This window comes from Semicossyphus pulcher, unplaced genomic scaffold, assembly GCF_022749685.1.
Source record: "Semicossyphus pulcher isolate SPU_LCO1_2020_fin unplaced genomic scaffold, fSemPul1.0.p SCAF_1, whole genome shotgun sequence".
In the NCBI taxonomy this organism is placed as follows: domain Eukaryota; kingdom Metazoa; phylum Chordata; class Actinopteri; order Labriformes; family Labridae; genus Semicossyphus; species Semicossyphus pulcher.
The window spans coordinates 15,944,031-15,956,409 of NW_027211603.1; the positions used below are offsets into that span (position 1 = coordinate 15,944,031).

General features: G+C 42.0%; 1 protein-coding gene across 1 annotated transcript in view; it reads right to left on the reverse strand.

Annotated features, from left to right (window-relative positions):
* sbf2 (SET binding factor 2) overlaps positions 1–12,379 on the reverse strand; it is an 88,839-nt gene that overhangs the window by 59,938 nt on the left and 16,522 nt on the right. Inside the window, exon 3 of the mRNA XM_069675741.1 lies at positions 146–283. Within this exon, the coding sequence (XP_069531842.1) occupies positions 146–283 (138 nt within the window). The remainder of the gene's footprint in view (positions 1–145; positions 284–12,379) is intronic.

The window sequence follows — 12,379 nt, forward strand, 5'->3', positions numbered from 1 at the left end:
TGTGACACTGAAAAAGATCAAACTATTAGCGAGAATAAACAAATGATTGGATGCATTAATGACATGCTCTAAACTCACACAAACATGTTGAAGGACAGCGCAGTCCTCGAAAGCACTGACCTTTAAGTATGTGTGTTTGTCTTACCTGCAGATTAACCTCGGCCTCATAGAACGTGAGGCAGGAACAGTAGTGTCGGTCTGAATCGATATCTGTCAGCACAACGGTGAAGAAGGTGGGTGCTTTTCTGTCTCGGGAGAGCCTCCAACCTCCAGGCTGGCAGAACTGAAAAGACATTCAATAAAACACCATTAGATGAGAATACATTGACAGATAATTTACACAACATAATTAGATAGAACCAGTGTTACAGAAACAAGAACAACTGTTTGCTCGATCATCATTGGTCATTTAAGTCGTAACATTTCAGGGACAAAATTTTTGGTTGAGTTTATCAAAGATTCAAATTAGTTACAAGCTCAGTGCTTAAAATGCCCTGTGACTTTCTGCTGGTAACTCACTCAAACCTTAAACGAACAGGGCATCAGCATTTTACTGTAGCTAGTCTAATCCTAACGCCTCCATGGAGAGCGTAGACAGGATGTCCTGCTTCAATTCAATACATCTGCTCATCAGAGCGGGAAGTGGCATGTTCGCTATTTGTTTTCATTGAAAGTCATCAGCAGAGGTGCCGGGCCAAACCACTGCTTGGGTTCATTGACCGTCTGGTAATTACTTCAAATATCTTGAACAAGACTCATGGAAAATACCTGGGAATTAAGCAACTGCTTACACTTCGACGCAGTCGGTTCAATTAAATTTGAGACACGTCTATTTAACTATGTTGAAACTCTGAAGCCTCAAACTTATGATAACTTTATACACAAGTGAGTTAAGTAGACTTTTATTTTGGAGTATTGTGAATTTTCAAGAGAAAATTCCCCCCCAAAAGATTCTGGGAACAATAAAATATTTATTCCAGGATTTGAGAATCACACAAATCAACAATTTCTAATGCATGACAGTGCAGAGCATATTTTAAGCAAATTGTGGCCACTGAAACTCCAAAACAATGTTGCCATAATAAAAAGCATATCGAACAGGTTTAACGGTGTGAGTCATAACCGATGCTGACAGAAAACATCTGCAAAGTGTGGAAAACACCAGCTTTTTTCTGATATAGTGTTTTATTAGACATACAAAGTTCATCAGATTTTATAGTTGGAGACTTCAGTTTTACAGATTTGTCCTTGAGCGCTAAGAATACTGACAAGAATGTCAATTAAATACGCCTGTAAATAAAACCACCCAGTGTAATATGGGTTAACAAGGCAAAATGAAAAACTACCATCTCAAACAAACAAAAAAGAGCGGTTCATGATAGTCATGGAGGAAATATTAGTTGCGAGACAAACTCGGGGGCCAAAATATTCGAGGCAGGCGGGCATGTAGTCAGAGATGAGTGTTTGCGTCTGGTCTCTGTGTTTTTGCTGGAGGCCCAGCCGGCCCTGGCTCTGAAAACAGTGTTTAGACTGCTCTTCAGGGGTTACACGGGGGATCACTGGACAGAGAGGAGACTGGGTAAAGGAGAGGTGGGTGAGGGCCAAAACAGATGGATGGATGGATCTGTGTACAGGCAAAGACAAATATACAAGCAACATAGAAAAAGAAGAGGAGACAAAGACGGAGAGAGAGGGAGAATAACAGAGGAAGAGGGGAAAAGGAGGGGCGGGGATTTGGCTTGGTCAACATGGAGGTCTGGACCAGGATGCCACCATCTTCCATCAGATACAATAGCTCGCAGGAAATCTGTTAAACCTGCTTTGTAGTGAGGTGTGCGTGTGCGTGTGTGTCAGCACACAAGGACAAATGCAGATAACTGTGATCCTGTCCTAAACTATTCCAACTATGCGATTCATTGTTGTCAGAGAAGAGATAAACACCTTTGGGACCGCATAGCTCAGAAGATGACGGGAGATATAACATCCTGTGTGTGTCCGAGGAGTGTATGCATGTGTGAGAGAGGGGCTGCATGATGCAGAGAGCACGTGGAGGCGTGACGGTGAGAACATGAATGGACTTTCCTGATATTAAATCAGTGTTTCCTCTAAGCCGTTATCTCGCCTGTAGGTCTTGCAGAGAGACACTTGAGGGCTGGCCCGAGTTCAAAGACACTTGAGGGAGTTCAGTGTTTAGTAAACTTCATTTGATTCAGGGGCCATGGCATCCAGACAGACTTGTGACATCATTTCACATACAACTTATGACTGTCTAACAAAAATATGAATGATTATGTAGCTTGGATATTGCTGGATCCAATAGTGGCTTTACAAAGTGCACAAGTAATGAACAAAGAAAGTCTGATTCCATGTGTTTTTCCTTATCAAAACACGTTACTGAGGCTTCGAGCGTGTTGTCTTGCAAGATTATGTGCTTATGATTTTAATTTTGTTATATTGTCAACAAAAAACGAAACATGAAACCTACACACAGCTCTTGTTTTCACTGTTTGCTTGTGAATCAACTATTTAAAACAGGTGATTAGACTTCAGAATCCATCCAACTGTTTGCAAAAGCGGGGAAAGCTCTGAAACTTTGTGCAAATGTTGTTTATCGCTTTAGATTAAATTATGCACGACTGTGTGTAAACAGAGAAAATATGCTTAAAAACATCCAACCTGAACAATGATTTGATTTGCCATGTAGTCAAACAGAGTGCAGGGTGGATACAAACACAAGGGCCACATTTTTTAAGCTAATTCTATCAGTAGGCAAAAAGGATAAAGATGTGCTGTTCATGATTCAGAAGAACAGGATAAAGGATGAAAAAGGATTCGAACAAATAGAAATGTCACGCTGCAAAACAGCAACTTTTCAGGACCTTTTTTTTCCTGTGTTTTTATGTCCTTCCGTGCCCTGGAGGGATCTCCAGGTAGCAGCCAGTTCGATGATACAAGCGAAGGGCTGACCGGCAGCATGAGACGCAACCTGCATTCAGGATGACGCAGTGCAGTGCAACAGATGCAAAGGTCAACACGTAGGAAACCTAGCCTATATACAGCACCAATTTATACACACGCAGCCGAGAGAAAGGACATCTCCCATTCCCAAATTAGATCTCAGTCAAGTGACAAAGGAACTCCGGAACACTTGCTGTATTAATGTCAGAGCCGACTAAACTGCGGCCCTCCAGCTAAACCCTCTGCATCACATCATGTGCTGCAGCCTGGTATGACCGACACCCACCCCACTGTACTTTTCACCCACTCAGCCGGTGACACTGGAGCTGCAGGCTGACCTGCTAAGCATTGTCACAGCAGAGTGTCTGAAGAGCAGCACTATTAAAAAGAAAACACACTTAGGCTTTGCCTGATTAGGACACGGCTGCATTCTTAAACTGTGACGAGGCATCAAGGCTGCCTACGCCGGCACAAGCCAGATATAACTAGATTGAGTGGCAGCCGTTATTAAATATGACTCAGGACAATGAGACAGAGAGTCAGCTTTGTCTTCCTCGGGTATGATACAGCTAAATCATGACGAAAACAAGCATTACTGTTTTCATTACGACCGCAACATTTAAGAGACTTGTACTTGAGGAAATGCAAACAGACGTTGACGGGTCATAAAACGTTTAAAGAGTTCCCGTTACCACAACTTTGCTCAATCCCGCAAATCCTTTTGGAGAGGGACTTGTTGCATAGTTTGGTTGAATTACAGACTAAATGAAATCAGGCACTAAAGTTCTCCAACAACAGCAATAACTTGTCTGTAGACTGAGCTGTCTGCTCTGATCTAAGGCTGAACATCAGCAGGAATGACCAAAAAGAAAACCCTTTCATCTTTTCCTTGATTACAGCATAGTAGCACATGAAGGGGCGTTTTGGGAAATGCTGATGAGGAAACTGCAGGAATGCGGAGAGCATTTATGAAATTAATAAAATAGTAACGGGCGCCGGTTTAGCTCAGCGGTTAAATCGGCGGGCCATATACAGAGGCTATTGTCCTCCATGTGGCTGCCTCGGGTTCAACTCTCACCCTTGGCCCGTCGCCACATGTCATCCTCCCTTCTCTCTTCCCCTGTTTCCAACACTATCCACTGTCCTCTCTATAAATAAAGGCATAAAAGAACCCCAAAAAACCCCACATACAATAAATAACAGAAACTTAAAAACCATTGGGAAAACATATATCAATAAATAACAAATGTCTGATTATATCATTTTTCCAAATCATTACAATTATGTGAAAATATGTTTGTGTTTAGCTGAAGCATCATTATTTCAGTTGTGCATTTATTTCTACAGTTTTGATTTTTATGTGTTGTTGTATATTTACTCGAACCACACAATTAACTTTGCCGTGGTAACCAGAGTTAGATTTCGGTCAATATTACTCCTTGTTTATGAGTTTACCATTCAAAATTTAATGGGTTTGTCCTTGGCTCATGCTTCATCCTTCCAGCAAGTTCCATGATAATCGGGCCAGTACGTTTTTCATGATCCTGCTAACAAACAAAAACACCTCCTTGGTGAAGATAATTGGTAAATATGGCCGCCAGACAATCTTAGAGCAGGTACTTCTGACAGGAAAATCTATAATCTGCTGATCTTTCACACAACATGAGTGAATTATAGACGAATGTAAAGTTACTGGCAAGACAGTGTGGTCAGGAAAGCTTAACAACAGATGCGCTGTACATTGTGCTCTTCAATCATCCTCTTCCCGCTACCTTGTTCTTCTCCATTCATGTTTCAGAGTCGCATGCCAGGAAGACGACACAATGACGGAAAGAGAAGTGAGGAGGTCACGGCGTGCTGCCTGCCCAGACCTCCTGCTTTCGCAGGTCTGCAGGATGAGCGGCGGACAAAACAAGCAGAGACGGCCGCTGCAGGCGTGCGGTTTGGAGCACAAACATGACCTCAACCATCTTCTTAGCTCGAGGTCAGGATGCCGAATTCAAGAAACATAACTGTTCACAATATGACCATAATAGCGCTGTTATTTAAGTACTATTAAGCGGTTGCAGTGAGTGTATTTGCTCCGTCTCCTCTGCTGAGGTGGCATCTCACCTCCTCTGCCATTCCTCAACTCTGCCTCCCCGCTGTCACCTACACTCTTTGTTTCCCTTTGCTGATGCGTTATGCAATACCTAGCACATATGGTTCATTTTAAAGATAGATATTTTTAGATGACCATGATGGACCACATAAATGTCTAGCCAGGCAAGACAGGAAGAGTCATCTAACAAATACTGAAAGCTATCCCTGACACAAAATTTCAAGCCTCATAGATGCCATATGTGCAGGAAACGTAGCACCAGAGAAGAACCAACTACACATACTATTTTTAGCTCACATTAAAAAAAAAGGCATAGTCCAGAAACAAGATCATGAGGACAACTCCTCATGCTGAACCCCCCGCATCCCCAGAGAAGGTTTGTTCACTCCAGGCGAATACTTGGGTTTATTTCAAAACACAGCGTAAATTAAAAGCATACGGCCGATTCACCACATGCAACTTGAAAACAGAACTGCATCAGGAGGCAAATAAAAAAGGACTCTTCGGAGAATCAGACATTCCTATGCCTAAATCAATCCACCGTCCGATGGATTCATCCGGCGCTCCCAACGCTACTCCTTAAGCGAAACCTGAAGCGTGTGTGTGATGTTCACGGTTGGCAAAAGGTTCCCAAACATTAAATAAACTGTCGTAATGTTTGTTTTTGTCTAAATTGGTTAACTTACACCATATCTTCCAAGAATAAATGAGTTCAAAGATTGCGAAAATTCGGCTGACAAGAGACAGAAATTCCCTTTCGGAATCCAAGAAAAGGTCAGTGGATTTTCCCCGCACTGTTTTATAGCAGGTTCTGTAAAACTGATATTAAAACCACTTCAATAGTGCGAAAACAAGCTTTATTAAATACATTCTCCCATTACTGAGAGGGAATCTTTCAAACTAGAGCGAACAGAGCGGTAAGAGTAACCGTGTGATGCTTGCGGCGTTATAGAAAAAATCAATGACTTGTGCTTAAGAAGAACCTGGTCAGTCATGTGTCAACATGCCTGCTTATACAACTGGGTTAATCATGACAGCCTGTTAGCACACTGTACTTTTTGGACAACATTCAGAAAGCATGTCAAAGTCAAAGCAGTCTTTCACAATACATAGTCTACGGTAGCCCTGAGGACTCAATGTAACACACACATTGATGTAAAAAAAACAAACAAAAGCAAAATACGGAGATACAGCTGCAAATATAAATATATAAGCTTTTATATTTGGCTATTTGTGATGCTATTGGAGGATAAGCTAAAGTATCATTTTTGTGTCTCCTGTTCCTGTTGTCGTCTTGCAGCATTTCAGTATTTGGTGTCTTCTCATTTTGCACTGTAGTTGTGTCTTATATCTGGCTACGTTATACAGTCTGCTGCTGCTCAGTAATACATTATAAAAACAGCTAAAGTTGGTAGATAATTAACAATGACTGCCAACTGATTCAAATCACATATTCTGTTGCACGTGGATAAGCTGATTTTTGGATCATGCAACATTCCATCCAATCGGCCAGCGAGCTGTAAAAGAATTACAGACAGTGTTCCTCCAGACTCCGACACGAGTGCCAAATCAGAACAGACACCAACGGATCATAAAACTGATTGTGATTCTGGCATTTCTGACATCCATGGTGAAAAACACAAACATGGCTGTCCTACTTTCGCTCTACGTGGCCTGAACCTCAAACATTTACAGGACGTGGAAGTAGAGGATGGAGACTTTCAGCAGAACCGCCGGTGTGCTCGACATAAATATTTGTGACACACATTTTTCGGCTTCATCAAAGTGGTGATGTCAAGATGAGGCGCTGAGCCGTATTGTACTACAAATACACACGACTGACCTGCACTATTACATAAGGCGGTCTCACTAGTGCACAGATAGCAAACAGATGGAAGTGTTTGACTTTTGTCCTAAGTATCATCCCAGCCCAAGTTAACATTCTCTATGCTTGTTTCTCTACTAATAGCTAACGTCTTGGTACATGAGCTCCGTCTTTTTAAGTTTGCCCTTTTGACCTTACAGAGAACCATGATGCCTCACTGAGACCTGCTACACGGTCACATCTGGCCTCCAAACCTTGACTTCCTGCAGCTGTGCATTTAGCATTCGAGTGCTTCATCTGCATCTGCATAACTTTGACCAGGCTGCAGACCTGTATATGTGCTGTAGTGCAATAAGAAGTTGTAATCAGACTGAATGCGTCATGTGTCTTTTTTGATGGTACCACTGGGGGGCGCCAAAGCCGGAAATTCTAAAATGCTATATAGTGGCTTTAAGTGCAGCTATTAGGTGACAAAAATGAGATATAAAATTAAAACTGGAAAATCAGAAAGTTAAGGGAATAAAATTCTACTAAGTAAGGTATGTTTTTCTTAAAGTTTAATCTATAATATTTTAGTTATATACCTTGTATCATCAGTACTACATTGCCACTGTCTTTTTTCCAGTATCAGCTGACTGTAGGTAAACATGGTTGTTTTTTAATTCAGCTGTAAAAAGTAAACATTGAACATCAAAACACAGTTCTGAGCACATGGTGTGATGAATGAAAGAGCAGGGTAAACAGCTTTGTCCTGAGGTTGTAGATCAGCACAATGGCTGTCCTGCGTCAGACCCCGGCCTTTAGAGCTCGCTAAGATAAAGGCTGATAGCGACCCAGCTGAGGAGCAGGTGCTTCCTCCACCGCCTTGTGGGGGCCCGGCCTGAGTTACAGTATTCACTGTAGGCCTCAGTCTCACTTCTGCCATGAAGAAGCTCAGCCCAAACCACAACAAGTTCACTTCCTTTCCTGGACATACAATAATGCAGTGTAAACATGAAATGTGAATGTGCGGTACGAGTCAGTGTGTTGAGTGTGTATGAACACAGGACGGTCTGAGTTTCCATTTGTATCCGAAAACTAAACAGTGACTCATTGAGTCGTTGTTCTCTGCCACAGCAGGACATGAAAAGGACTGATACATCCCCTACAAGACAGGAAATCTGTGCCACCTTGAGCCATTACATGTCTCCTAACTTCAGGTGGGTTAATGGTTACACTGATGTTCCTTTATAAATATTGCAGTTCGCAGAACGAGGCGCAGTAAATTAAAAAAGGAGAAGTGGTTTCACATACTGTAAATGGTTCCTGCTCAACCTTTATCCCTCAAAAATAAACACAGATGCAAGACGTGCCATCGTATCTATTAATGTATTTTGCCTAAAGGGCAGATTCAGTAACGGGAAATTTTTGTTTGGACAACGACATAAAACCGTTTCAACAGGATGAGGCATTGTAAAAGTCTGACGAACACTGATGATCATAAAATGGAAACGCAATGTAGGCGAGGGGCAAGATTTCTGGTGTTTGTTTGAAGTTTGGTTGTAGTTTGAGCGGCTTCGGTTGGAAACATGGAAACAGTCTGTGTGGGGAGAAAAAGACACCAAACACATTAGCTGAAATGCATTTCCAGAGCGTACGTCTATTCAATAATCTCTTCAAACAACTCCATAGCGTCTTAAAAGGAAAGTCTTAGCTCGGATAGCCGATATCAGTTATCTGGATACAAGGTACACTGGAGGCCTGAAAATATTGGCCGTTGCCCCACAGAAGCTAAATCGTAGTCGAGTTTAGAGCCCTACAAAATTAAAATGTTACTTTTAAAGGACAGATACTTGAAGGCAATGAGTAATGTGGATTATTACGTGTGTGTAGATGAAAGAATCCTTGTTCAACTCCAGCCACTGCACCTGGTGTCAGAACATTTTGCAGCAGTCAGTACATTTTTACTGCACACAGTGGCATTCACCAGTAGCCAGTTAGAGGAATGTCCGCAGCCAGCCCGCTCTGAAGAGGGGAGGAAGGAAATGTACAGGATAGCCGGGGTATCCCAAAACTCTGCTCTGCTGGACCTTTCTGGCACCAGTTCACATCTACATGTTTGGACTGGACACACACCTGGTCATCCTTTCATGTTTTTGTTTGTTTGGACGGAAGATTTTCAACTGTAACAGACTTCGGTTTACTGGAAGTGTTTATGACCTAAAAACAAGGGAAGAGACACTTCCTTACCAAAACAACACAAACCATTAAGCAATTACTGTATGTGATCTAAAAGTTCGAGCCTCTGCGCTCTCCAGCGTACTCTGGCTTCGTTTCATCCTGTGTATTCCCATTTCCTGGTGAGCTCACAGTGCTTTTCAGCATGGAAAGTCCTGCTTGCCTGACAGTTCCAGCTTTGTTTCCTGATGTGTTTAGCTTCACTGGCACACGAAGCATTGATTACTCATGTGTGGATCTTCCTGACAAACACATGATCCTACTCCCCCCCCCCTCCCGGCTGGAACGGCATCCTGCTATGTGGAATGCACTGTTTAGTTTGTCTCTCATAGTTTTACAAACATCAGAGGACCGACGTGCAGCACGACATGTCAAGTTATGGTCACTTGAGTCAATCCATCAAGTGATACAATTAGCACGCATTCTTTCATCAGCCAGGTTTGGCACAGAGCCTGAGACTGACTAACCAAGGCAGCAGATTATGAACAATAGTGTTAAGCTGTGTCATGATATACTGATCAAACCTGCTGAGAGAACAAGGCCACATGAATGACTCCTCTTAGCAATAAGGCTGATTCTTCTCGCCACTGAACTGAACCCAACCTAAGCCCAGAGGCGCAGGTCACACCGGAGTCATGTCATGAAGTATTCGTCTCCGCGACAACGAGTATACAAAAGCATTTCTATTTTAATAACTGTTAAAATGTGTCAATGTGTACAACAGTCATATCAACTACCCAGAGACACCAGCTGCATATTTTCGGAATAACTCGAGCATCCCTCCCGGAAGTGTTAGCCACGTTCCTCATTACGGCAGGGATTTGAGGCGAAAGGGAAGAGTTCAACAGGTCAAAGTTCTAGACAAGAGAAATGACACAGATATTTACTGTCTGGTCAAGTCGGGTCAAATTCCTGCATTTGAGGAAGTTAGGCCCCAAGAGGACATTTTTCAAATTTCATCTCTACACATGTTTGTCAGTGGAAAACAAGTAAAGGTGTGAGGTGGCATTACATATACAGTACACCTGTGTGTGTTGTGATGCAATAAGCCCTGTATTTCTAATTAACAGTACCTACGATTTTTTACTTATTAATGGCCTAAAGCTAATTTGTTGCAACAGCTCCAATATCTGTTTTGTGTAATGCATGTTTTGGAGCCAGATATTCCTATCATGAGTAATAGGGTGTGCTCTTCTCTTGAAATCAAGGACTGTGGAGAAGCAGATGTAATGCCTGCGATGTCAGCCTAGTTTTGGAGGATTGTTTTGAAGACTAGATTTGGGTTTACCACCGACAAAATCCTTGGCAGTTATTAGGGTCGGAAAATTCAAATTTGGGAAGTTGTTGGTGGAGATGTGATGTGATGAGAAAGTAAAAATCACCAAGTCTTTGTACAAGAATGAACACACTCAAATATTGGTGTTGCTGGCATGTTTTTACTGGCCTTTGTTTTTTGGCCAAGGTTGTAGCCAATTGTACAAATGCATTTCTTCCTGTAACAATCATGGCTACCAGCACATATCCGAGTTAGCAGGGGACAAAAAAGCAAGTGACCGGCGTGGCATGTGGTCAAAGAAACAGCTCTGACTGAGTGGAACAGTAAACCCACACAGCATACTGTGTGCTGGACTGCACCAGTACAGCATAACTATTGTTCAGTGCTGCAGCATCCCACCCACAGCCACAACAACACTGTTGTCAGTGTAAAACACCAAAGGCTTAATGCTGCAAACCTTTGTGAAGGTGACGACAGGTCACTGTCAAACTTGGAAAACAAACGAAGAGATACGTCAAGGAGGGACGACGTGCGACAAACGGAAAGCGGGACGTTTTTAAATCAACAAATGCTTTGAGGATGTTTCAGTCAGGTGTTGATAAAGGTCATTCTCAAACTGCTGACCAAGCATTTCTTTTTTTAATGTGTCACCCACAAAACCAAGTAATTCATATTCAAATGGGAATTTAACCAACTGCTAACTAATGAATGCACCAATAACATCTTTCTCATAATTAAATCAGACGTACTAAAATAGATTATTTTTTATTACTGATAATTGGACTGTTATTTTTTTGTTATCAATCAGTTTATTAGTTTGTTTATGAGATGTCAGAAATTAGGGGGAAATGGCGTTCCAAAGTTCCTAACGCCCAAGATATTGTAAAATGATTTGTGTTTGACCAACAGTGTAAAACCCAAATGTTACAATAGGAAGAGGGTTATCTATCATAAGAATGGGCTCCCCACAGTATTGCCTTATATTTATGTGGCATTACAGAGTTTCCCCTCTTTACCTTCCTGTATGAATAGAGCTCATCTTACTCTACGCCCTGCCTGAGGCTTCAACACGTTTGCAGAACTGCTCAAGGCCGGTTGTGCTTCAACACCTGAAATCAAATTCTCCAAATGTTTCCAAAAACAATGATTTGACTGATGTCATCGGAGGAGACATTTTGTTTTCCTGCTGGGAAACATGACTGTAGTGGAGACAGCGCGGGGTGAGTCTGCTGACAGACAGTTGTCTGCAGGCTGCATGTAATGGTCTGACCCTCATGTTCAACACTGAACTTTGTAGTGCTTTGGAATGTGTTTGACCTCTCGAGCTCAGTCGTCAAGACATCTCACTTCACCAAACACTCACACTCATACACACGCACACAGAGTAAAGGCCAAGCAAAGCATTAAAATAAACAGCTATCCGTTTCCAGTCAATGCATGTCATCATGTTCGGTGTTTGCTGGCAGGCAAACGCAGGTTTACACGAAGCTTTTTTTTTTTTATTCAAAAGATTTGAAAAGCTTAATGTCCACCTGGTTGTCTTACAATGTTGACTCTCTGCCTGTAATTAATACAGCCCGTTAAAAATGAAAATAAAAACACAGTCTGTTCAGAGGAATCTAAATTAAACAAGTGCAAGGGAGACTGTTTCGTCTACAAGCAATACATTTACATACAATCATTTCACACATATGCCTATAATTAGACAAACTCAGCAATATAACAGTTGACATCAAAGTCATGTGGATGTATTTTGGCACATTTCATTTCTTTGTCCTAAACCATCTGAATGAGAATGACAAAACAAAGGTTGTAACTGTGCAACTTTACGAATATATGGTTTAACTAAGCGTGACGACCTTGACTGAGGTCACTCGACCCTGAAGCCGTTGGTGGTCTAGCTGCAATGTTCGCTAAAAGTGGAAAACTTGCACCGTGAGGGGAAAGCAGGCGGATTCAGCGACTCAGCGAACAAACTGTCCTTTAGATTAGTGAAACTCTG